Source organism: Abrus precatorius, unplaced genomic scaffold, assembly GCF_003935025.1.
Source record: "Abrus precatorius isolate BTA unplaced genomic scaffold, Abrus_2018 Scaffold11, whole genome shotgun sequence".
NCBI lineage: Eukaryota > Viridiplantae > Streptophyta > Magnoliopsida > Fabales > Fabaceae > Abrus > Abrus precatorius.
Window position 1 is genome coordinate 24,646,453 of NW_020874303.1, and position 27,481 is coordinate 24,673,933.

The window sequence follows — 27,481 nt, forward strand, 5'->3', positions numbered from 1 at the left end:
TAGAAGAACCAAAACAGAAATTGAGGATGAGGAATCCTGCTAAAAGAATCAAAACAGAAGGCCTAATTAATCACATTCAGTTGGAAGATAATCTACTTGAGGCTAAAAATGGATTATGTTTCTAGTAACGGAAATATTAAGTCTATAAGCATTTGTGAAATTTAACCGTTTTACCTGGGAAAAGATTTTTTCAGGTCTGCGTGTCGGAAGGCTGTGTTTGACACAACTCAGCACTCAACATATGATGAAGAAGAGCATCCACCCTCTGGCTTCGGGTTTTTGTGCTGCAGCAAACCAATATTGTTAGAAGTATAAGACCACCATCAATATGCCTTTTACTAATATAAGCTTCTAGATTGAATTGATCTTTCACAGGGTATTAGAGCGTGATTTGGCCAGGAATTCAATCATTACCGTTTCAAATTAAATTAAATTTCAGCGTAAGGTATAATAGCCAAATGGCTTTTGTTTGAGACGGTATGTTAAGGACATAAAACTATTCATGCGCCTTCACCTAACAACTAGAAGCTTTTTAGGATGAGTTGGTCTTTGATAAGTATAACATAAGCAAATTATTGTGTGCCTGAAGAAACACATAAATGTTGGCATCAACAGAACTATTGCCAGCTATACATACCCAATAGATCTCCTTCGATATTTATCTCCTTCAACTTCCTACATATAGATGGAAAATACGGTTAAAACATCTTGTTAAAGCTACACATGTAAACTTTTCAATCTGTAATGTATTGTGTACTAATGGCATTAACAACGATCAAAAACTAACGGAACACCAATTAACTAATAAAATATAATACTGAACCCAGAAATCACACATAATACAGTAATGCACTTGGTGTCCAAAAGATGAAAGTCTCCTACAGAGTATTCTCTGCCCACAAACTGCAAATAACAACACACTTGCCTCACCCTTCTATCAGATATAATTCTAATACATTACTGCCATCAGTTGTTTACTATGAATATCAGCCACCATGCAGCTCCTAATACGGAGTTATTAATCCAGGATTAGTTATTTTCAATCACATATAATCCGAATAAAAATTGCCTCCAATGCATTGATAAGTCTTTCCTAACGCGCCTTTATCTCAGTTCCCATCAGAAACAGATCATGTACAAATCAAAAAGTAACTTTCACATTGAATAAGAGACTGTACAAAATTATCTTTGGAGCACTGAAAGTTTGAAATGTGGAATTTTACTTTAGAATCAAGCAATAAGCAGCTTCCAAGTAAGGGGAAAATTATTCCAGGTTCAAATTAATTTCAACGATACCCATTACCAGTAAAATTTAATAAAACTTCTCTCACACAGATCCATTGATAATAGGATAATAATTGTTGCATACAATGAAGCGTGTGGATAGTTACAGCTATTCAGAAAAGTTGCAGTGAGCTCAGTTTGTTATCATGTAGTTGACAATGAGTCTGTGAGCATGTTTAAGTACTACCATTACTCACAAGTATTGAAATTTTCATGGTCACAACCAACAATGATAAATAAATTTTCTATTTTACAGGAGTATTTTCCACTGATTTAAAACAATGTTAGTGACATTATTTGTCTCTACTAATTGAATATGAATCACTATACAAATTTGGTGCAATTTGAAAAATTTTATTTTCCAACTGATTGACACAGCATTTATTAATCAATTATTGAACACAGCTGCATGACAGACACAGCAACTTGAATTGCTTTTGGTTCTTGTTCAAAATTAAATTCAAACCTTGTCATTTCCTGCACAAGTTTCAGACGACTCAAGCTCCATTTCTGCGAAGAATGCCTCCAGGACAAAAGCAATAACCTGAAACACAGGAAAGACAGTCATTTCTAACTTACCAAACATAAACAATGTGTTAAGACTAAGACAGTACAATTTAGGCAATGGTATAAATTTCATTCTCTTTGATTGGTCATAAAAGTATTAACATGATTTCTTATAACTCTGTTTTCTATTAAATAAATATGGAACTTGTATTTAGTTGTAAAGATTTAGTTTGTGTGCATGTCCGTATGAGAAATATTGTGACTTTCCATTGTTTTCATTCCTGAAATATAATTTATATCCAACAACAATGCCAATGGAATTAAAGTAATTATCAGAAAAAATTATACCATACCAAATTCAAAAGCAGCAAAACAGTAATTAAGTAGAAGCTAATGAAGTACAAATAGGTCCAAGAAGTCCCAGTTAATTCCTTGTAGCTCTGAAATAGAAACCACAAAACCTATGCTGTAAGTGCATATTGACGTCATATTTTGACAATAGCATAAGCATAGATGAAGAGTAGGTATAACAATTTATCATGATCACTAATGGATGTGAAAAAAAAAAGTCCTATAATTTGACATTTCTCATATGCAGCTAGTACTTTATGCATATTGTAGATGCAATTTTGTTAATTTCAATATGCTTAAATATGATTTTGGTCGTTACATTTTACTGAATTTTTTGTTTTAGTCCCTTCAAATGATTTTTTTTTAAGTCCATACTTTTTTTAAAAAAATTGTTTGTAGTCCTTAACACTAACGTGGTCAACACTAAAACTGATACGTGACAGTATTTCAATGGACCAAATCAGCATTAGGGACTAAAAACAATTTTTTTTAAAAAAATGTAGGACTAAAACAAAAAAAATTGTTTCAAGGGACTCAAAACCAAAATTCGATAAAATGTGAGGACTAAAAATATATTTAACTCATTTTACTAACACCACGGCAAAAGACTTTGCTCCAAGTGTAACAAAGATGGGACCTGCCCATCAATTGAACACTCCAAATTGGGAGACCAATCACAGCCAATAAGAGGGAACTAACAGCAGATACACTGAGACCATATCATCGTTTCAAGCTATAAAAAAGGTCCAGCGTATGTTGCATAGAAGAAACTTATATATTAAACTTTTCTAGTTCAGCTTATATCAGTTTAATTTGTTTATAAGAAACCTTAGAACCTTAGAACAAAACACTATCTCCCTTATTTCAACAGGGAGAGGTTGGTCACTTGAAACTTCCTCTGAAAGTCTCAAACATTCTGGGATACTTCATATGAATACTCCTCTTACTTTTGTCATTATTCAAAAATAAAAACATAATCTGAGTACCATCAAATTATAATGTTCATTCATTGTTAACTACTTTCACTACAACAAGTCAGATATATTTTACTGCAATTGTGTTCTGGTGACAAAATCATAATCTTCATTGTCTGTTTGTCATGCAACCTAAGTTAAATGATGGCTTAAAAACAACTGGAATGATGAATTCAGATAGACTATTCTAAACATGTCAAGCATGCAACTGCATCATGCTTCACAAGTACTTTTGCTATCACATCAAGTTTCCTATATATATTGAGCTCTTTTACAAATAGCCCATCAAAGACTTTTGTCTGCAGATATATAACAATTTAATATATTAAACCTCCTAGTAAAAAAGTATACCAAAAGAGAAAATGGGGGCTACACTGCACCAGACCATCACAGGAGAAGTATCAGAGATGATGAGAATATTCACTACAAGAATAAGATAATTCCACATAGCAGAAAGAAGTGAGAAAGGAGTGAAATTTGGTTAAAGAGTGACTGAAAGAAGAGAGAGAGAGAGAGAGAGAGGTATGGAGTAGGAAGACTAGGAGGTAGTAGCCCCTCAATTTTTTATTTTTTTTCTCAAGTTTCCTTCTGAGAGTAGTCCTTGTATAAATCTCCTCTGAACTGACAACTCTTTCAGTATCAATGAAGGTGAGAAGAGTGCCTCAGTATACTCAATAATTCTATGTCTGATTTCCAGTTTCTATCATTATACATGCTATGCTGACCATAGGATTGCTCAAGTGACTTTTATCTATCCAAAGAGAAATTAAATTCAAATATTTGGCATAGATCTAAAAATTATTGTTATCGGATATAGAAATATATAACACATAACAATGGTGACAAGCCTGCAACAACTATTCAACTCATTACATTATCATTAACCAAAAGATTGCAGAGAAAGTTAAAAGAATTGGTTACAGCACACATACTGTCATCACTTCGTCCCATGTTGCTGTGACCAGAAAATTGAAAAGTGTCACCATTCCATTTGGGTAATCATTGAAATTGAAGAGCAAATAGCTATTTTCTGTCAAGAATGATACTCCAAGAACATTTACCGAGCAATAATTTCATTTCAGATGCTACATATATGCCAGTATTAAATTCAGACCTGTTGGTCAACCAAATCCTACCCTAAGAAAAAACGCCATTTCAATGAACTTAATGAAGTTACATGATCTTGAAAATTGTATGGGTTTGAATAGACATAATTATTACTGGATCAAACCAATCACAACACTCCTAAATAAGCAGTTATATAGATGATCAAAGGATACTCATTTTCAGCAAGATCTGTGCCTTCCAATTCAGGGTTTCCAGCATTAACGATTCCACCAAAAATCTACTAGTACAAAGATAAAAGAGAAGTAATTTTGATGATCGTAAAAAGAATTAGAAAGAATAATAGGATCATTTTAACTAGTAAATCCATGTAGAAAATGACCAACCACTACAAGCATTTCACTCACCTGTACACCAAGTGAGCAATAAATACACAAGACACAAAATATGATTCCAAGGTATGGCATCAAACTTGGTATGAGAGTCAAGAATGTTGCCACAAAGGCTCGGTATCTCTTGACATACATTAGGATCCTTATCAATCTCAACATTCTTGCAAGAAGAAGGTAACGAATCCTGTAAGGGGACAGGAAAAGCAATAGCATCTTCAAATAAATACTACTGAGTTAGGAAAAACATTATTGGCACAATTTCCCATCATCAAATCAATATACTATCTTTCAGACATGTTAGGAAAGTAAATGGGTCCTGTATCAATTATTTTTCATTCTAGATTTAACCAGAACTACTACATCTTGCTTTGAAAATGAAACTTGATCTGGCACATCAAAATACTTATATTAGCATCTATTACATTTACACAAACCATTACTAGCCTTTTGTCCTTTTAGGAAAGCATAAATCATCATTATAATCACAATCTACAAACAGGAAATTAATAGTAAAGTTGGATCAATAATGAGACAAAGGAAGAAATAAGTTTGGCAATGAAGGATGGATTGGATCACAATAAAGGTTGGGCACTAAGGATTACTGTTATGAATAGTTAGAATAGACGTATTAGGATTAGGGTTTATTTTAGTATTATAATAACGGGCTTGACCCAGTAAAGTTACATATGTATCCTTATAAATATAAGAGTCTCTACACATTGTAGAGTATTCAATTTCAGTACATTAATTTGTCTCTCTCTCTATGCTCTTTCTCTCTTAATCTCTACATGGTATCAAGAGCCTTCTAGGTTCTTTCCTTGGTCGTCACCACCGTTGCCGCCACCATCACAGCAGCTTCAGAAAAGCCCAACCATAGCTGCTGTGGGGATGGAAAATTTTTCCAATGACTAGAATATGCAATAATTCAACGTTTCCAATTTGAGTGCAGCGTTACAATGTCTGAACGTGATAGCTAGGATGTGCAAGAGGCACAACACAAGGGGGCTGTTACAGAGATTGTATCTCTATCCAAACTTACCGACGTTAAGCTGGATGGAGATGGTACGAACTATATAGAGTGGAAGTATTTGGTTGAGATTAACTTAGGTGGAATGGGAAAGGATAATCATTTGACTGAAACAGCATCTGTCAATTCTAAGGATATTGACACATGGAAGATACACGACAAAAAGATTCTTGCGTTGCTAGTAAACTCTGTTGATAGACCAAAAAGTATTTGGTTGAGATTACCCATTGCAAAACCGTGAAGGAGTTGTGGAATTTTTTGCAATTTATTTTTGAAAAATCTAATAATTTGAATCGGTTATATGTTCTCATGCAGGAAGTTTATCGACCCAAACAAAATAAGCGAAAGCTAATGGATTATTTTTTGGAGTTTAAGAAGCATACTGAGAAAATACAATCTCTTTTAGCCTACAAAACTATTGATGAGATGATAGCACAACAAAAGAAACTTATGGCTTTAAGCTGGCTCTCTGGACTTGATCCAGAATATGAGCTAGTTCGGTCTCAAATTCTATCAAATAAGTAGGTTGATAATCTTATTGATGTCTTCTCCACAGTTATGCAGTCTTCCTTTGAGGAGCTCAAGAGCACTATAAAAAATGAGTCTCCTAACCAGTCTGTCTTGACAGTCCAATACGGTCACTATGGTGGTCATAATGGTGGAAGACGTGATAGAGGTAGTCGTGGCAGTCCAATACGGTCACTGTGGTGGTCATAATGGTGGAAGACGTGATAGAGGTAGTCGTGGCCGTGGGCGTAGTGGAGGTCGTGGTATGGTATAGTGCTACAACTGTGGAGAATTTGACCATTATCCGAATCAGTGCACTCATCTTCCGCATAATTAGTCGTTTTTTCACTCACAAGATAATTCTCGCTTCGCTAACTCGGTTTCTCAACCTGATACAGCTACTCAGGAGAAAGAAGGACGTACTGTGCGTATGAGTGATGAGGAATTTTTTCAGTATACTTAGTTTCAGATTTTTCAACAGCCGTCTACATCTTCTACAGCCACTTTGGTCCAAAAAGGTAATTTTATTGCATGTCTTCCCCCTTCTTCCAGGCGTTGGTTAATTGATTCTGGCGCTAATAATCATATGACTGGAGATTCAGGTATCCTTTCCTCTTTTGTCTACCCAGTTCTTATTCTTCTGTAACACTCGCTGATAGTTTTACTGTTCATATTAAGGACAACAGATGTACCACCCCAGTTTTAATCTTACCTTTATCCTCTGTTTTATATTTGCCTCAATTCCCCTTAAATTTATTGTCCATTAGTCAAATCACTTCATCATTAAATTGCTCAGTAACATTCTTTTTTGATTCTTGTATTTTTTAAGATCTAGTGACACTGAGGATTATTGGTAGAGATAGGATATCTAATGGGCTCTATCTATTGGAAAAAGGACTTCCGCAAGCTTCTATTGTCTCTAGGAATGAAACAATATCTCCTTTCCAACTTCATTGCTGTCTAAGTCATCCGCCTTCAAGAGTTCTTAAAAAATTATGTCCTAATATAGATTAGTTTGCTAAACATCATCGTAATGTTTATTTACCTCGTTTAAATAAAAGGGCTCATGCCCCATTTGAAATTGTTCATTCTGATGTTTGGGGCCCTTACCCAGTTACTTTTGAATCTAGTTTTAAATATTGTATTACTTTTGTAGATGATTATTCTCATGCAACATGATTATTTTTTATGAAATCTAGATCTGAAGTCTTTTCTATATTTTATAATTTCTCTGTTGAAATTAATACTCAATTTAATACTTATGTGCGTATTCTTGAGTGATAATGCTAAAGAATATTTGTCTGCATCTATCACTAATTTTATGAATAAACATGACATACTTCATTAGTCTTCTTGTATTATTACTCCACAACAAAATAGAGTAGCTGAACGTAAAAATCGTTATCTTATGGAGGTAGCCTATGCTTTATTGTTTGAAATGAAAGTTCTTAAACCTTTTTAGGTTGATACTGTTCTTACTGCTGCATATTTAACTAATCGCATGCCATCATCTGTGTTACATGGTGAGATTCTCCACTCTATACTTTTTCCATCACAATCTCTCTTTTCTTTACCTCCTAAAGTTTTTTGCTGCACTTGTTTTGTATTTGATATTCGTTCTCAGGTAACTAAACTTGATCCAAAGTCCCTCAAATGTGTGTTTTGGGGTTATTCTCGGTCACAAAAAGGTTACCATTTTTTTTCTCCTGATCTTGGTTGTTATCTTATTTTCTCTGATTTGTCTTTCTTTAAAGGACTTCCATTCTTTAAGTCCTCATCTTTTGAGTCTATGTATGAGGTAGATAAACTCTTCTTGACTTATACTCTTGTCCAATCTACACATCCTGTTGCACCTTTGACTCTTATTGATACAAGTTTCAAGTTCTTTGAGTGGACATATTCTCGCCGGCCAAAACAGCTTTCAGATGATGTGTCCCCTGTGACTAATGATATTCAAGATGATACTCAACTTCGACCATTATCTCCTCAAGTGTCAATAGATTCTATATCTGACCTTAACCTTCCTATTGCTATCCGAAAAGGTAAAAGATCTTGTACATATCTTATTTCATCTTATATGGCGTTAGCCTATTTATCCTCTACATCTAAATCCTTTATGACTGGTGTAGACTCTCTCTCTGTTCCTAAGACCCTTGCAGACGCCCTCAGTTATGATGATTGGAGACATGCTATGGAGGAAGAAATGTTGGCTCTTGAGACGAATGTTAATTGGGATTTGGTTCTTCTTTCCGAGGACAAACAAGCTATTGGTTGTAAGCATGGTAGTCAAAATCAGGAGTTGAATCGTAAAATCGTAAGATTTTACGATTTGGGTCAGCCAAACGATGCAAATCGGAGCGAAAATCGGGAGAGAGTGGAATCGCAGTGAAATCGCGATTTGAACCGTAAAATCGGTTAAATCCCGATTTGATTTCGATTCAGTAAATTGCGGGTCGGTGCAGATTTTGACCCAAAATTTTTATAACCGAGCCCAACCCAATTTTTTAACCCGAGCCCAACCTAATGTTTTATTTAGGCGCAAAAGAAACCCCCCGATACTAAATCCCTCTTTTTTCTTCAGCGAACCCCAGCTAATCCCAGCGAACCCAAAGCGACAACTTCTTCTTCTTCCTCGTGGTGCTTCATTTTTTCTCTGCGATCTCTCTGGTTTTGTCTGTCGGTCTGCGCCACTTCTACTTGGTTGCTATTTTCTTCTCATATTTCTTTGTTTTCATCATGGAACCCTAAACTCAAGGGGACAAGCTGACAACGACTTGCTAGTTTCTTCTTCCTCCTCTATTTTTTTTTTTCATCTTGTCTGAGAACGGCATAAAAAATGGCTGGTGGTCAAACCTCAAGTGGTGGCTTTTCTGGGTCACTCCCAACTGCAACCGACAGCTCCACTGCTATGGGCTCTTCAAGCGTGCCTCAACGATTGGTTCCCCGAAATGCCCGTGGAAACAAGGCTGATGTGGGATGGAAGTATGGAATTTCAGTTCAAGGAACTGTGAAGATTCAATGCAAATTCTGCCAAAAGGTATTCAATGGAGGGGTTTATCGCCTAAAACACCACTTGGCTAAAACAAATCAAAATGTTGAAGCTTGCAAATTTGTTCCTGATGATGTGAATAAAGAGATGATGGAGATTATTACTTCCTTGATGAAAAAAACAGCTAACAGAAATGGCTCTTTGGAAATTGGTGAAAAGAGAAAAGCCATTGAATGTGATGAAATTGAGAGTGCTGGGATCGGACAGCTTTGCAAGAAAAGGGGTGTAGGTTCACAGGCCACAATAAACAGCATATTCAAGAAGGGTATAAGAGAGGATGCATGTCAAGCAATTGCAAGATTTTTCTACAACAATGCCATAGCTTTCAATGTGGCAAGAAGTGAAGAATTTCCTGCCATGTGTGAGTTAATTGCACAACATGGTTCAGGATTTAAGCCACCCTCTTATCATGAGATTAGAGTGAAGTATTTGAAGCAAGAAGTGCAGATGACAATGGAAGTTATTGAAGAACATAAAACTGTTTGGAAGAGTGTTGGCTGCACAATAATGACAGATGGGTGGACTGATAAAAGGAGAAGAACCATTCTGAATTTCTTAGTGAACAGCCCGAAAGATACAGTGTTTTTGAAGTCAATTGATGCTTCCCACATCACCAAAACAGCTGATAAAATATTTATGATGCTTGATGAAGTTGTGGAAGAGATTGGTGAGGAAAACGTAGTGCAAATTGTAACTGATAATGCAGCAAATTATAAAGCTGCTGGGGAGATGTTAATGGAGAAAAGGAAGAATTTATACTGGACTCCTTGTGCTGCACATTGCATTGATTTAATGCTTGAAGATTTTGAGAAAAAAATACCCCTCCATGAGGAAACAATTCCAAAGGGCAGAAAAATTACAACTTATATTTATTCAAGGACTTCTCTCATTTTATTATTACAACGCTTTACAAAAGCAAAAGACTTGGTGAGACCAGGTATCACTCGATTTGCCACTTCATATTTAACTTTGGGATGCCTTCATGAGAACAAAGGAGCTCTTTTAAGAATGTTCTCGTGTGAAGAATGGAAGTCCAGTAAGTTTTCTAGGACAAGAGAGGGAAATTTGGTAGAGGAAGTTGTTTTGGACAATGGGTTTTGGAAGAATGTTCTAATTTGTTTAAAGGGTGCATATCCTTTAATTAAAGTCCTTCGTTTGGTTGATTCAGATGAGAAGCCAGCCATGGGCTTTGTTTATGAGGCAATGGACCAAGCTAAAGAGGCTATCAATATAGCTTTTAATGGTGTCAAGAAAAGGTAATTGATTATCTATCAAATTTAGATAATCCCTAAAATTTAGTAGTCTTTTATTCATTTTTAAAAGATTAACTTATTTTATTTATTTTTTAGTTACATGCCTCTATGGAATATCATTGATAATAGATGGGACAAACAACTTCATAGGCCTTTACATGCTGCTGGCTATTTTCTCAACCCACAGTTACATTATAGTCCTGGATTTAAAATTGATCTTGAAGTTAAACGAGGACTGTATGATTGTATGGTAAGGATGGTGCCCGATATTGAGGAACAGGCCAAAATTGATGTTCAAATTGATGATTTCAAGAAACAGCAAATGTTTTTCGGTAGTCCCTTAGCTAGAGCAACACTTCTGAAAAAGAATCCAACTGATTGGTGGGAGTCATATGGAGATGAACATCCAGAGCTTCAAAAGTTTGCCATTCGTGTATTAAGTTTAACATGTAGTTCCTCTGGATGTGAACGTAATTGGAGTGCATTTGAGATGGTAAGATTTTTAGTAAAGTTGTTTTCAATTATCTACATTCTACAAGCTTACATATTGCTTATACATATTTTAATGTGTTTAGGTCCATACTAAAAGGAGAAATCGTTTGAAGCAAAAGACAATGAATGATGTTGTCTTTGTTATGGCTAATTCAAAATTAGTAAAAAAAAAGCAACTTAGGAGAGCTCGTGAGTTAGATCTTGATGATGTTTCATCTGATGATGAGTGGATTGCAGAAAATGATGTTGGAGATATTGAAGGGTTGGATTTGGATGCACACAATTTGGACTTGGATGGAGATGAGACCTTAGCCCAAAACCAAGATGGAAACAATGTTGTTGAGAATGATGTTGATATGCTAAATTTGGATAATGAAGTTGATGGAGATGAAGATGAATACAATATGGTGGATCTTTATGATTTTAATGTGGCACAATTGTTAAATTAGACATCTTAGAATATTACTAGTTTGTAGTTTTTATGCTATTTTGGTGTTTGTGCTTTGTAATTTACCAAAAACATGGTGATTTGGATATTTTGGGTTGTTAATTTGTTACATTATGGATTATGCTTGATAGCTTTCTTATGGAATACAGATTATTTGAGTACTTTTAGTGATTTAATATATATTTTTTAATTTCAGCTATTTTATATGCAGAATATAAACTTATATTCATGTATATATAATTTTTGTAAAATCTTACGATTCGATTTACGATTTTACGATTTACGATTTTTACTTCCCTTAACGATTTGAAGTAAAATCCCGATTTTAACTACCTTGGTTGTAAGTGAATTTACACTGTGAAAGTTAATCCGGATGGTTCTATGGCTTGTTTGAAGGCACGCCTTGTTACAAAAAAGTATGCCCAAACTTACGGTGTTAACTACACTGATACGTTCTCTCCAGTTGCTAAACTTTTATCTGTTTGCATCTTCATCTCTCTTGCAGCTATGCATTATTGGCCATTATTCCAGTTAGATGTCAATAATGTATTCTTACATGGAGACTTACAGGAGGAGGTGTACATCAAACAATCACCTGGCTTTGTTGCTCAGAGGTAGTGTGGAAGAGTATGTCGTTTAAAGAAGTCATTATATGGCTTGAAACAATCACCTAGAGCATAGTTTGGGAGATTTTGTGACGTGATTATGGAATTTAAATTTGTGAAGATTAAGAGTGATCATACAGTGTTTTACAAACAGACTAACCACAGTTATATTTTACTTGTTTATGTTGATGATATTGTTATTATAAGTAGTGACAAAGAAGAAATCAACAACTTAAAAAAATTTCTTCAAACCAAGTTACAGGCAAAAGACTTAGAAATTCTGAAATACTTCTTGAGTATTGAAGTAATGTACTCCAAGTAAGGAATCTTCCTTTCACAAAAAAAATATGTTTTAGACTAATTGACTGAGACCAGACTAATAAGAGCTAAAACCATGTGAGACACCTATGGAGCCAAGAGTGAAACTGACAGCAGATAGAGTTCCTTTTGCAGATCCACAGAAATACAGAAGATTAGTAGGCAAGCTAAATTACTTAACTGTCACAAGGCCAGATATTGCTTTTCCAGTGAGTGTTGTTAGCCAGTTTATGTCATCTCCGACGAATACTCACTAGGAAGCATTAATCCCCATTGTGAAGTATTTGAAGAAAGTACTAGTAAAAGAAATTGTGTACAAGGATCATGGACATGCATAGATAGAGGCGTTTTCTAATGCTGATTGGGCAGGATCTATGGACAGAAAATCTACTACTAGATACTGTGTATTCTTGGAAGATAATTCAATTTCGTGGAAAAGTAAGAAGCAGAATGTTGTTTCGAGATCAAGTGTGGAATCAGAATACAGGGCGATGGCTCAGACTGCTTGTGAGTTAATATGGTTGAAACATATACTAGAAGAGATAGGATTTGATAGCGCTAAGCCTATGCAACTTTGGGGTGACAACCAAGCAGCGATACACATTGCCTCAAATCTAATTTTTTAAGAACGGACAAAACATATTGAGATAGATTGTCACTTTATTTGAGAAAAAGTTCAACAGAAGCTTATATCCATCTTTCATGTTAGGACAAGTGACCAACTAGCAGATGTGTTTACAAAAGCTTTAAATGGAACACGTAACAATTATATTTGTAACAAGCTGGACATGATTAATATCTATGCTCCAGCTTGAGAGGGAGTATTATGAATAATTAGAATAGACGTATTAGAATTAGTGTTTATTTTAGTATTATAATAACGGGTTTAGTCCAGTAGAGTTACATATGTATCCTTATAAATATAAGGGTCTCTACATATTGTAGAGTATCCAATTCCAGCATACTAATCTGTCTCTCTCTCTATGCTCTTTCTCTCTTAATCTCTACAATTACTAAGTAATTAAGTCAAGAAAAGGTCTTAAAGCTTAAAAGATTGAAAAAGGCCCGTTGAGCACCTTATTGCTATGTCATCATAGATCCAAAATGGATTGACTTTGAAATCATAATTGTTCTAGTGAATAACTAAAGAAAATAGATTAAATGAAAAAATAGAATTGATAGATGGGAAATGACAACAAAACACAATATAAACATCTTTCAAAATTTCACTATTTCTGTTTTATGATAGTAAGTTTCTTTATATGTGTTTATAGAAAGAGGAGGACTCAATGATTATTCATTCATCACAACCAGAAGTTAAAATTTTGATAGGTAGGAATCCCATAAAAACAACTTTTGAGAAATGGACAAAACCAACTCATTTCTCAAGGACAATAGCTAAGAGACCTGAAACTACTAGGGTAGACACAGCAGAACCAAAAAGAGATGCTGTCTAAAATTCAACTTTATATGTTTTATATGATAATAATAGAGAAGTAGTTTAAAGCTTCAATTGATGGAAAGGTGCATACTTATGGATAATATTAAAATCTCTCTGAACATTTTCACATCAATAATAATTCAATATCTAAGCTGATATGAAAATAGATCTTTGATGTACTTGAAGGTATTTGATAAAATAAGAGAGAATTTGGAATATCTTATGAAGACTTCTGAAAATGAGGAATAAATGTTATAAGTTACTTTCAACTTATTTCAATAAGTTTTTTTTTTTATTTATAATTTATTAGAATAAACACGTTTTAACTTACTTTAAGAAATTTTATAGTCAATTTTTTACAGGATGAAGTTCCATATAAAAAGAACTTATTGAATAATACTTAATTAAGTTCCAGATTAGATAAACTTATCATAGGTACTTATAACAGAAAACAATTAAGTAGTAAAATAAATCTAACTCTCTCTACAAGTTAAAATCAACTTACATTTTTTATTTTTTTTAAAAATTCATTTAATTTATCTAAAATTTAAGTAGTATAAGTTGTTTTACCTTACGAGAGAAATGTCATTATTTTTTATATTAATTTTTTTATTTTTATATTAATTTTTTCTTTTATAAGAATTCATCTATAAACTGATACAAATTGAGCGTAAGTAGCATCCCTGTACCCTACCAAAATGTGTAACATTAAGCATTATGTTTCATGCAGTAATCTGGAATAAACCCAAAAAAGAAGTATGAAACAGATGAACGATTTATAGTAAATGTCTGTACCATTCTCCATTTGAGAAAAAAGCCATACTGTCAGGTACAATAAAAGTTACAGTTTCTCCAATGACTGCAAAATTTAGAATTATAAGTCAGATCATCATAACATAGCCTTAAAAACTGGCTTTTCCACATACAAATTCAGGGCCTAAAATGATTGCAATATAAATAAACACATAACAGCAGATTCTAGACACCTAACATTATAATGACAACCAAACCTTTTTCCATTAAGTGGAATTAGCTATATGGATTAATCAACATTCAACACCATAATGTTCTATCATAAATCATGTCTATAGACAAACTATTGACCTCAAATTTCTTCTTAGTGGTTTTGCCCTAAAATTTTCTACTCTCCAACTATGGCTTCTTCAGTTCTTCTCCATTCATGCCTAAACCATATCTAAGGTGAGATTCTACCACTTTTTTCTACCTTAGGTGCTATCCCAACTTACTCTTTAATGTGTTCACTCTTAATCCTTTTTGTCTAGTATCTCTATTCATCCAATTTAACATTCTAATTTTTGCTATATCATGTTTCTTCTCTTGTTGACGCTTTACCACTCAACATTCAATATCATACAACAACATCACAGCCACAGGTCCTATAGCTGAGAGCTAAAATTTCCCTTGACATTGAGGAATACCTTTTTGTCTCACACAGTACTCGAAGTACTCACCCAAATGTTGTTTAAGAACAAGAAATAACAAGCAGAAGAAAATGGTTACCAATTGTCACTGTGATAATAAAATCAAAGCGATTTTGACCATCCCGCCAATAGTTCGCAAATCCGTATGCATAAACCTTTAGAATCATTTCTATTACGTATATCCACCCTGAAAAACAGCAAGGAATAATCAACTGCGAGTGTAAAACTATAATTAAAAACTCTAGAATTCTGTGCATTAAAATAACATATTGCACCAAGTAAGAATAGAGCAGACAACTGATTCTCACGATTTTATTTCACACAGTAAACTAGCACTGAAATGTCAAACAATCGAGCTGTAAACTAAAATCCCAAGCCACGATTATTTTGTTCATACAACCACAATAGCACATATCATGTAGAAGTGGAAAAAAAAATTATCGGCCAATGCTAATTCATCTAAAGATGCATTATCATAAGAAAATATTTGAGTAAGCAAAAGAAATGAGATTCACATAGTTTAGCAAATTCTTTTTACAAATTTAAAGATCAGCAAGCAAAGAAGTAACAAATACTCAACACTTCCCTAAATTAGTTAATTATGATATACAAAAATTGACCAAAGAAATTTAGGGAGACGAAGAAAATAAATTGATGGACAAACAATTGTATATATGACATGATATCATAATTGCTAGCTTATAGTTATATTGGTTTATTAAATTTTTCTAAAAAAAAATTATGTTGTAAAAAATTGCTACAAAGTAATGGAAAATTGATCTGGGATCTTCCTCGGCCTTTTTTTTTATTTTACGAGAGATAGAGAGATGATGTATGAGGTTTACTTCTTCACATTGTTAATCTCTGTAGATTATTTGATTACTACTGTGACTTAAAAGATTAACATAAGATATTATTTAAATTAGTTAGAGAGATGATATATCTAGTTTTGTGGGTAATTTGACATTGGGATGCTCATTTGTGCTATAAAAGGATGTTTCACCTCTAAATACCTAGAGAACTTGTTAACTAGGATCTATATTAGTCACCACTCTTCACATGTCCTCTTTCCGTCAGCACTTCAGAAACCATATCTCTTATCTACCCCCTTTACATTTAATCCTAATTTTTCTCAGCTTGTCTCACATATTTAATGTTTAAATAAATAATAATATAAAAACCCAACCCACAATCATTGGGCATGTCAAACCTGTTAAAATGAGTTATTTACTATCAATCAACGAAATCTGGGATTCTTCATTTTCTGGTCTTTCTTAACTCTTATGTGATTTGAAAAAAAGTTGTGCAAAATATATGGAAGATTCTAGCTCTAAATCATCTCTTGGTCCTAATATAAAAATCCCAAATATTTGAAATGGTACATTTTTTTTATATTTAAAAAACTGCATATGAAAATCGTGAAGTATAGAAACTTGGTCAGGAGAGTTTCAATGCTCAATTCAAGCCATGGTCAAGATTTTGAGCTCAAAGAATCATCATTAACTCCATTAAACCAAGCAACATCTTTTACAGTAGTAAAAAGAATTTAACCTGCAAGATCAAGAGAAAGCAAGGATATACACTTTTTGGATGTCCTTACCAAAAATGAACTCAACCACTTGCCACACCTTTTGACCAGAATTGTTTGCTATATCAAGCTGCAATTGTGAGTTAATGCAAAATTATCAACATGTGGATACATGTCTTTCTGAACCAGTAACAACATGCATAAGCTAGGAGTAACAAGATGATGGTTTCACACATGCGTGCGCACACACACATGCAAGCACCAACCACAAATTATAATAATCATTCTTTGCTATAGAAAATAAATATCATGCTTCAAATCATAAGACAAAAGTGTATTTTTGTATATCCATCCATCAAGAGTGCCATTATGTTTGGTAAACATACTTTGACAACATTTTGAAAATCTACTCAAGCCATCAATTCTTTAGTTTGCAAAATCCATATTTGCTACTATTGAGAATATATCACAATTACTAGTATTTATTGTAAATATTTATTGTCATTATCTCTGTAATTATTTTTCATTATCTTTATGATTATTAGGAGATACTATAGGATATCTATGATATTCTCTCATGCAAATATATATAAATTGTAATGTATTTCATATATAAAAGAATTAAAAAATTTCAAGTTAGTATCAGAGACTTCAATTACGGGGTATTTGTTTCCACACGCCAAAACCTAAGCTGCTTTCATCACGACACCCAAAACTTAGTAGTCATCTTTATTACAGTGTACATCTGCACTTTCATTGTGCTTAGGTCCTCTTTTTCTCTCTGTCTCAGCTGCTGAAAGCCCCTGCTACTGTCCTCACTATTGCCACTGCTGGACCACCAATCAACTCTAGTGACCATACCATCTGAAGCACACAGCCAAGACCAGCAAGACCCCAGAGTTTCATCCCCAACAGAGCTGTCACCCTTCAGATGGTATGATCACTGTTTGCCTCGCCGCAAATGTCGTTTTATTCATCAAAACCTTCTCTATTGATTAGGACCCTTTTCTGCCCAAGGTGCAAACATTTAGAAGATCATTCCTTCAAATGCTACTTGTTCTCTAATAAAACATACTTTTTTTTTCTACCATGGGTGAACAGAAGAACTTTGCTGCTCTCATTAAAACAGAATTAGAACGCCTGCAAGAGCCCTTATCGACACTTCCTTGAGTAAGTCCTTAGACACTTGCTCTCTTGTCATGACTAGTAAGAATTCCAGTTTTTCATTTTTAATACTTCATGTTCTATACCAGAGGATATTTGGATAATCAACTCTGGTGCTTTTGATCATATGACTCCTGATTTTTTATTTTTTTTCACTTCTCATTCCACTTTATCAGGTACAAATCACATTACAATTGTAAATGGTTTACAAATTCCCATTCTTAAGTGTGATAATATCCAACTCACCAACTCATTTCCATTAAAAGATGTTTTTCATATTCTTAAGCTCTCCAATAATTTTATCTTCATTCATAAACTCACTTGTGATTTAAATTGTGCAATAACTTTATCTCATTATATTTTTCATGATCTTGCCTCACAGAAGACCAATAGAGTTGCTAAGGAATGGGGGGAGTTATAATGCTTTCTTCAATCAATGATAAATGATGTTCAAGACAATGTTTGAAGAAGGGATGTCAATTCTTGTAATCAATCTTTTTTTGAATATGTCTCCTCTCAAATTTGGCTTCAATATAGGCATTTAGGTAATCTACCTTTTAGTTTATTTTAGGAGTATGTTTCCTTCTTTGTTTTTGAAAGAGTTAGTTGATTCTTTTCAATGTGATGTCCATTAGTTTGTTAAATATAATTGTGTTACTTTTTCAAATAATTTTAATAACACTAATGCACCTTTCAATCTTATCCACTTTGATGTGTGGGGACAGAATCCTATTGCTAATATTTTTTGTACTTTATGGTTTGTATCGTTTATTGATAACTACACACATTACTACTTAGATTTATTTAATAAAAGATAAAATTGAAGGGATTTAGTTGTTTGGGAAATTTTATCACCTAGTTCAAACACAATTTGAACAAGCAATTAAATGTTTATAGACAAATAATGGGTGAGAATATATAAACCCAAAATTGTCTCAACTTCTACAAAAAAAAGTGTTTATGAGTTGATGTGTATAAATACCCCTTAACAAAATGAAGTTGCAGAAAAAAAAAATTGACATCTTTTGAAAGTTACCAGAGCTTTACTATCTCATATGACAATACTGAAATCATATTGAGCAGAAGCAATTTTAACAAATACTTATTTAATCAATACATTGCTCAGTTGCACTTTTTATGGTTCTACTCCTATCTAGTTAATGTCTACTTGTCATTATTTTGTTCTTATTATAGATAGCCTTCAGATTCATGTCTTTGGTTGTACTATCTTTATTTATATTCACAATCAATGTTGTGACAAGTTGGATATTTGGGTTGTTAAATGTATTTTTATAGGGTATACTTCAATTAAAAAGAGTTATAAATGTTATCACCCTTCAACTTGTCAAGTTTACACCTTTATGAATGTCACTTTTAATGAAACAAAGTCATTTTATTCTCATTCTCAGCTTCAGGAGGAGAATCTATAGGAAGCTGAGTCTATTAATTCTCATGAGTCTTTGTCATTCCTTCTTTCTAAACCTTGTCATTTGCCGGAATTGTCTTCTTTTTCCTTTGACTCAAGAAAATAAAAAGTGACTTAGGGTATGTTTGTTTTCCATTTTTAAAAGAGTTTTCAATTTTTTTTTTCTAAATATAGTATAAATTTATGCTATATTTAGAAAAAAAAATTGAAAACTCTTTTTAAAAGAGAAATCAAGCATACCCTTAGTGTCAATGAAAGCAAACACACCTACCTTGATCGGTAAAAGGCCAAATTAATTGCAAATAGATACACTCAGACTTATAGAATTGATTATGGGAAGACATTTGCACTAGCAACAAAAATGAATACCATAAGAATTATCCTTTCTTGCATAAAGACTTAGATGAAGAAGTGTATAGGGATATTCTGGATATGGTACCATTGATGGTGGAAACAAGAATGTGCAAATTGAATAACACTCAATATGAGCTTAAGAGCAATCTCCTCGTGCTTAGTTTGAGAGATTTCCTCAGGCTATAGTATTCTTAGTATCCAGACAAGAGGTGATCATACTATTTTAATAAAACTCACAAGATGGTAAATAAATATTGTGGATGATATGATCATTGCAAGTGTTGATAAGATTGAAAAACAAAGCCTGAAGGAGAAATTAGTTGTTCAATTTGAGATGAAGGATCTAAAAAAACTGAAATACTTCCTGAAAATTGAGATGCCTGACTCAAAACAAAAAAAAATTCTCTCAAAGCAAATATATTCTAAATCTTCTCAAAAAGACTGAAAAACACCTACTAAAGTACCTATAGAATAGAAGTACCAAATAGGAGAGGGAGAGAGTTCTACTATAGACAAATCTCAATACCAAAGACTAGTAGAAAAACTAATATATCTCTCATACTGCATTGTTAGTCAATTCATGCATGATCTAGTATATGAAAATGAGGCATACACTTTAAAAGGTGAAAATCTATCTTCTTGGAAATATGTACTCATGTTGACTGGGTAAAGTCCATTGCAGATAGAAGATCCACTTCAAAATACTACATGTTTTTGGATGAAAATCTAGTAATGTAGAGAAGCAAGAAATGAAGTGTTGAAGTTGAATTTTGTTCTATGGCTCAAGAAGTGTGTGAAATTTTGTGAATGAAAGTCATTATATGATTTCCAAAAAAAAGAAAATCATTAGTTGTATGAAAATGTTGTGTGATAATAAGTTTGTCATAAATATAGCACATAATCCTATCGAACATGATAAGACAAAACATAGAAATTTATCAACATTTCATTAAGGAAAAACTAGATAGTGGGCTCAAAGCTACACCCATGTCCCTTCCTAAGATCAACTAACAAATATGTTCATTAAAGAATTAGTAGCCAAGCAATTCCAAAATCTTTCTCGTAATCTAGGAATAATAGATATTCATTCACTAGATTGAGAAGTGTTGAGAATATATGATACTTACTACTATTTACTATAAATATTTATTATCATTATCTTTGGTATTATTAGGAGATAGTCTAGAATATATAGGATATTCTCTCATGTAAATATTAGGATTAGACTCACATATATATATATGAGGAAGAATCTTCTCACACCACTATAAGTTTAAAAACTCTTATACTCGATCTGAGTATTTCATTTAACTTACATCTAATGGTCAGTGAAATAATAAATTATAATCTGTTAAATTTAAGTCAAATGAAAAACTCAGATTGAGTGTAAGAGCTTTTAGACTTCTCAAGTACTACCTCTAAATTATCAAATATAGTTTGCCCAAATATCACATATAAATGATGATGTAATCAAAAAAGAAACGAGAGATAAAAAGTTGCCAAAATGCTATGGTAAATTTACAAGTGTAGTAATATTACACATGAAAGTGTTTTCTCATACTATTCTTTCCCTCTTTAACAAATTATTCCCTATTCTCAAATAAACTCCTTGACTAGACAAAATGGATTAAGCTTCTTATTCAATATTTGATGTGGGGGGTAGCTAACAAACTCCTATAGACACGCATTGGAGTCAAGAGTAAGTCTTCGACACTTACCTTACTTAACAGCATTTTATAGAATATAACTTCAACAAATCTAATTATTGACTTACATGATATTATCTTAATGATCATGCATACAAATCATCTTATGATTGAGTTTATTTGCTTTGAAAAAGCATATTATTGGCAGTTATGACTATATCACATATAAATAAACTTTTTATGTGAACTTGTTGATACAAGTGCTCAACAGAATAAATATTCTATATAATGTTCTTTTCAGAGCAAAATATGTTATCTAAGTAGAGAATAGCAAAGAAATTCACAATTCTTATGTCCATTAAAACTGAAGAGGTAGGATTGATATCAAGTTGTCAGTAGAACAATCAGTGATTTGAATTGTGCCTTATTTACTGAAGCCATGCATTAATAACATTCTTAAAAGAACTTTATAACAAATAGCACCTACATACTACCACATCATTGACAAATGCATGTATATCTAGCATATAGGCACATCAAATGAAGCTAGTCTTCGATTAACATGAATTGATAAATTGCTTAGCAGGAAAAATAGTAAATACATACTTTGATTGTAAAACATTCCATACCGTTGTCTCAACAATAACAGCAATCAGATTTAGTATAAGAACGAAGGACACTAGGTATCCAAACATGGGGCTCTTCACAAAGGCTTTTAATCTCTTTGAATAGGGTGAATGGTAGAATGCTAAATACTCAAAGTAAGATGGCTGCAACAAAATCAGAAAGTATTACAGATGCTACAAATCTTCACCTTCCTAGTTACAGACTTACAGTACATTTAGATGAACTTGCAAATGTTTAAATTTGGGGTCTTTGAACTTACAGTATCTTCCTTCTGAAATTTTAAAGCAATGGCATTGCAAATATCGGCAAATTCATCCCTGTTGATCTGAAAGTAAAAATACATTTAAAACATGCATTTACACACATAAACGTCAGTATGTGCATAAAAGATAACCAAAAACACACAAGAACAATTATTACCTTTACATCATGACTATCATCTAGCTCATCAAATATCAACTCAAATTCTTCCTTGGATATTTTTGGCAAAGTCCTAAACAAAATGCAAAATTTAGGTTTCATGGAAAGATACCAAGTTTACCAAAATAAAAAGAAAAATTCAATACATTTTAAGTTTTTAAGTTTTAACCAAAACAGAAGCCACAGTGATGTGCTGAGAGAAACACTACTAACAAATATACAAAAAGCCAAACGTGTGGCTTACTGTGTAACTCTTCTAATTTCATGAGCAACACTGTGAAGAGTGGAAGCAATATATATCATTTAGGCAGAGCAACCTCGTCTCTTAATCATGAAAAAAGTTTGCTGTCTTCCCACATTATTCTGTGACTGATAGCAAGTGTTGTGTGCAAGTGTTTGATTCAAGAAAGGAAAGAATGAGAAAAGAAAAAGAAAAAGAAAAAGAAATATCACAACGTAAAAGCCAATCAACCATGGAATTTCTCAAGCCTCAGACAGAGTAAGATTTTCTTTAAAGAAGGGTTCCATGACAGTCCAGGAGCCTTTTGCTTGTTGTAAAGGAAAGAAAACCTGCTAGTTGTCATCCCAGTAATTTGGATGGGAACATAACAGAAATATTCAATGGTCCTAATTTCCCTTAAAGCCTTGACACCCGTTTACCCATCTTGTCAAACGTAAATAAACAACATGTTTATTAAATTCTGATGACATATAACATTTCACAAATACCAAAATCATTTTGATTTTTCCAACATCAATATGAGCAAGCAGAAAACTAATTGTATGATAAATCTGAAAGCATAATGAAGTAATACCTGTATTTGTTCAGCTCCTCAAAGAGCCTAATGCATTGATCTTTGTTGAGATATCCAAGATTCTGTGACCACAAAACAATCTCAAACAGCTTTAGAATAAATAGAAACAAGTTGTTCGGTTAGAAAAGAAACCTAAATTAAAGAATAAGAATCAAGAAGAGATAGTCATAATTTCAGTAACAAAAGAAGACCAGACTAAGAACAATTACATTACATCCTTATAACAGAATTAAAGGTTTATTCTTGACACAAACACTAACAGCATAACGTCATTTAATACTATATATTGAGTACTATAAGCATAAACCCACACATAATCAATTTAATAGTAGAGACATTCATTTTAATAAACTGTGTTCTCACAAAAAAAAGTTCCTCAGCCTTTTCTCAACAATTTAAAGGTTCAGTGGTTCTTTGAAAGAGAAAAAAGTAGATGCCAATTTAATACTCATCACTCATCAGACAAAATATCCAGATTCCTGAGTTTAAAGAGAGAGAGAGAGAGAGAGAATTCTTCGAAATGTTTAGTTTCTCCATCAACTAATTGATCCTTTTATTCTGTATATTTTATAATCTAAACCAAAATTCATTCCTCTAAACAATAACAAATGTAGAAGGTCCCAGTTTTCAAATCATTCTAAAATATCTCACATGATATGTATTCAGAATTGAAATGGGCAGTAATAAAAAAAGGCCTCCAATTTCATGTCATTTAAGATGAAATTTCGTATAAACAGTTATCAGTTTACATGTCATCTTCCATCTTCAGTTTCTATTTGGAATATGGAATCTGTCCACCTAGAAACCAACTATCCCCCAACTCTTTCAAGCAACTAGCTTACACCTTACTTACCCCAATGGCTAATCAGTAATAAGAACTGCCAACACAATTAACATGCCTAAAATTATCATTCTTATGATTATAAACACTAACATGTATTAAGAAACTTAGCCTAACACACTCCTAAAAACTAGTTCTTAAGACGAGGACTACTCAAGTCCTTATATAGAGTATTTTGGCGCTATTCCTAGCCAATATGAGAACTCAATATTCAAATTGAATAGACTTTAGTACTATATTAAGAAACTTGAACTTAACTCACTCCCAAAAGCTAGCTCTTAAGAGAATAACTATTCAAGTCCTTATAAAGAGTATTTTGACTCTATTCCTAGCCAATATGAGACATTTTAACAACATGGAAGCAACATTTTAACTTTAAAGCACTGTTTAAAATATTTTCATCACTTATGAGAAAAATATCATTAATAGTGCACATATATCCTAATATAAAGAGATGCTGTAGATTCCTTCAGGAAAAAAAAATAAAAATTCTGAAGCCTTCTCTTTTATTAGCTATTACAAATAAGAAATAACATCTTTGAACTCAATGAGCTCACTTCCAATCTTTCTAAAGTTCTAGTGTGCTCTCATTACATCTTCAATTGCTATTGCCCTCAATAGAATAGTAATTCTCAATCTTTTCTCAGCTAATTTTTTAACATCCTTGAGACATTTTTCGGGTAATTGCCTATACTGTTACTAATACACAATTTGATCCTCCTCACTGGGAAGATAAGAAGTTTAGAACATTATATTGTTCTAATTAAAGATAAAGGTCAATCTTAATTTCACAAATCTAATATATGCTCCCATGAATTTCTTATGTGTATATGCATTACGTTGTCTTCTTTTATAACATAAAAGGATTAAAAAATAATTTTTATACTGGATATCAAAGATTAACAAAAAAAAAAACCACAAGAAAGATGAGAAAGACAAGAATTTTCACATTCATATAGCAATCACTAATCACATATCAAAATCATTGAAAAAAATTAAAACTTAGTTGTTTGACATCAGCAGGGTAGCTACGTCTGACAGCAGAATGGTACACTAAAACATGGAAAATCACACTTACATGTGCATCTAAGAGACTGAAGGCCTTCTCCAACATAGTTCTTCTCATACGATCCTTCTCAAAAACTTGTTTTACAAGCTAAAACAAAAAAAATAAGTACTGTTATCATTTATTAAATATCCATCCTAGAGTACATGATATACATTGAAATTCTATTAATACATTCTAGTGTGGAGTGTGGACAGCTAAATAGGATAAAGATCAACACTGATCCAATACTTTCAAGTTTCAATTGTATCATCAGATATATATATATATATATATATATATAACACATAAAGGGAGAGATAACGGTACAAAAAGATTACCTCACTCTTGAAACTGTCATAAACAACAGCAAGGATCAAGTTTGTAACAAAGTAAACCCCCACCAGCACAAAGAATATGAAAAAAAGGCAATACCAACGCGAAGACCTTGAAAGCCAAAAAATGATGAGAATTGATGATATCTCAAATTGTAAGGACAAAGTCATATAGCCAGGAAGATTCAAATTATAAAATTCAAGCTCTTACTTGTATGCAGGAACCCAAACATCTGGACTATTGGATGTGGTAAATAAAAGAAACATCTGATATAATGTAGTACCATAGGAAGTAAATACTGTTTTCCCCTGTATTGTGTCCTCAAAAAACACATAAGCCACCCAACTTGCAAAAATAAGAAACAGAAGCCCCAAAGCCTGCAATATGCGTGAGAATTGGACAGAACACAGTGTGCAGTAAGAGTGTTGATTATAACATTGAAATAATCCAAATGTAACATTCAAGGGAAATACAATAGATTTTGAATGAAAAAAGATGTGCACATTGTTGTAAAAGTTGCGGACAGGAACAACAAAGAGCAAGGCAAGAGAGAAACAGCGTGAAAGTGAACTAACCAAGACATTCAAGTATGTGTCAAGCATCCCAGCCAAGATGATGATGGTTTCTCTTAGCTCCCTGAGATCAAATTCAAATGCAGAATTTGACTATCAAAATAGGTTACAGAGGATTTTTGCTTTTGGCTGAATAGTGAACGTACAAGAATTTCAGTGGAAGACATGCAAACCATGGTAACTGACATCAAATCATAAACTATTAAACATTAGTGTCAAGAACCAAATCAACCTAGAAAGCCCTTAAGGATTGAAGTATGCACAAAGCACAAGACAAGCTCTCCTAAAATTATAATTTAAATAATATATAGGTGGCAAGGATCAAACTCTTGACCACTTGGTAACAGAGATATAACATCCCTACTAACTACTAAGCCTCCAAAAAATGGCTTCAAGTTTTTGTGTTGGTCAAGTCAAAAAGTCCTCCACTTTGGAAAATAAATTTTCAGTAACACAATTCCTTTAAACATTGATATCAGAATAAAGTGGAATCTCAAAAATGTTTAATTTTTGTATCATTTCACACAAAAGTCAAATCTCCACATTTGGAATAACATTGAACTGACTCGCCCACAAGAACAAACTATAAAATTAGACGTTGTTGAAAAATTTTATTTTGTAATACATGTACCCTTCATACTCCTGTAAATTGACCAAGACATTCTTCAATGTGCAGAAAGTTTGATAGGCCAAGGGACATTCAATATCATCAACAACATAACATTGTTGCCAGCCAACACCCAAAAGGTGGAAGTGCACGTTAATTATCAACATAAAAGATATAATACATGAAAGATATGTTGCATCCTACCTAATGCTATCTCTATCCCTCTCAATTATCCCCCAGTCCTGTATTGTGCAAATAATAGTAACTAGAATGTCTAAATTTGAAACAGCACAACAATTATTATTAAATATTCAAGCAAAGGTTCAAACAGTATAATCCACAACAGTATGTTCACAAAGTAAAAAGAACAGTTGAGATAGGTCACACAATACCTAATATTCAGAACAAAAAGAACAACCCTGACATAAGGTGCAATTCTGAAGGGAAGAAAATCAAAAGCCAGTGGAGACAAATAAAAAACATAGAGCAGCACATCAACAACAAGAACTAGTAGACAGAAGACCTGGAAATACCAACAAATTAATTTATTAGTAAACTAAAGTATACATGTAAATAATGGATTTTAAATTCAGTATAAATAAAAATGATGTGGTTTTTCCCTTCCTAATGGTAGTCCCCATCTTCTCCAGCTTAATTACAAAACAAATGCTCACACAAAATCAAGATTCAATGGAAAAACAAACTGTTTCATAACACAAACAGAGGATGAAGCATGCATTTCAGCATACCAGTGGCTTCATCTTGTTAGTTGCTACTCATTATGACACAATACCATTGATGTCATAACCAATTAAAATATTGTTGCAAAGGAACTCCATAGAGCTATAACTCATTTTGCCAAAATCTTCAGTTATATAGAAATTATTTTCCCTCTAAACAATAAATTTAACCTTCATAATATTATCTCTCATCTTGTTTTGGGCC

General features: G+C 32.9%; 2 protein-coding genes across 9 annotated transcripts in view; one reads left to right on the forward strand and one right to left on the reverse strand.

Moving 5' to 3' along the window:
* Positions 1–27,481, reverse strand: part of LOC113856472 (two pore calcium channel protein 1) — a 32,301-nt gene that overhangs the window by 1,375 nt on the left and 3,445 nt on the right. For 6 of the 8 annotated variants that reach the window (XM_027488292.1, XM_027488291.1, XM_027488299.1 and 3 more), the window contains 19 exons: positions 26,929–27,059; positions 25,933–25,993; positions 25,568–25,734; positions 25,363–25,468; positions 25,055–25,132; positions 23,136–23,197; positions 22,321–22,393; positions 22,160–22,225; positions 21,903–22,043; positions 16,756–16,813; positions 15,235–15,342; positions 14,509–14,572; positions 4,589–4,757; positions 4,397–4,461; positions 4,049–4,139; positions 2,145–2,231; positions 1,751–1,828; positions 638–675; positions 175–284 (listed from right to left, as the gene is read on the reverse strand). In XM_027488292.1, the coding sequence (XP_027344093.1) occupies positions 191–284; positions 638–675; positions 1,751–1,828; positions 2,145–2,231; positions 4,049–4,139; positions 4,397–4,461; positions 4,589–4,757; positions 14,509–14,572; positions 15,235–15,342; positions 16,756–16,813; positions 21,903–22,043; positions 22,160–22,225; positions 22,321–22,393; positions 23,136–23,197; positions 25,055–25,132; positions 25,363–25,468; positions 25,568–25,734; positions 25,933–25,993; positions 26,929–27,059 (1,737 nt within the window). In that variant the 3' untranslated portion in view covers positions 175–190. The remainder of the gene's footprint in view (positions 1–174; positions 285–637; positions 676–1,750; positions 1,829–2,144; positions 2,232–4,048; positions 4,140–4,396; positions 4,462–4,588; positions 4,758–14,508; positions 14,573–15,234; positions 15,343–16,755; positions 16,814–21,902; positions 22,044–22,159; positions 22,226–22,320; positions 22,394–23,135; positions 23,198–25,054; positions 25,133–25,362; positions 25,469–25,567; positions 25,735–25,932; positions 25,994–26,928; positions 27,060–27,481) is intronic. The other 2 variants (XM_027488296.1, XM_027488298.1) reach the window with 2 other exon arrangements.
* LOC113856473 lies at positions 8,927–11,348 on the forward strand. Its single transcript, XM_027488300.1, has one exon. It carries the CDS (start codon positions 8,944–8,946, stop codon positions 10,414–10,416), a length of 1,473 nt encoding a protein of 490 aa, XP_027344101.1. The 5' UTR covers positions 8,927–8,943; the 3' UTR covers positions 10,417–11,348.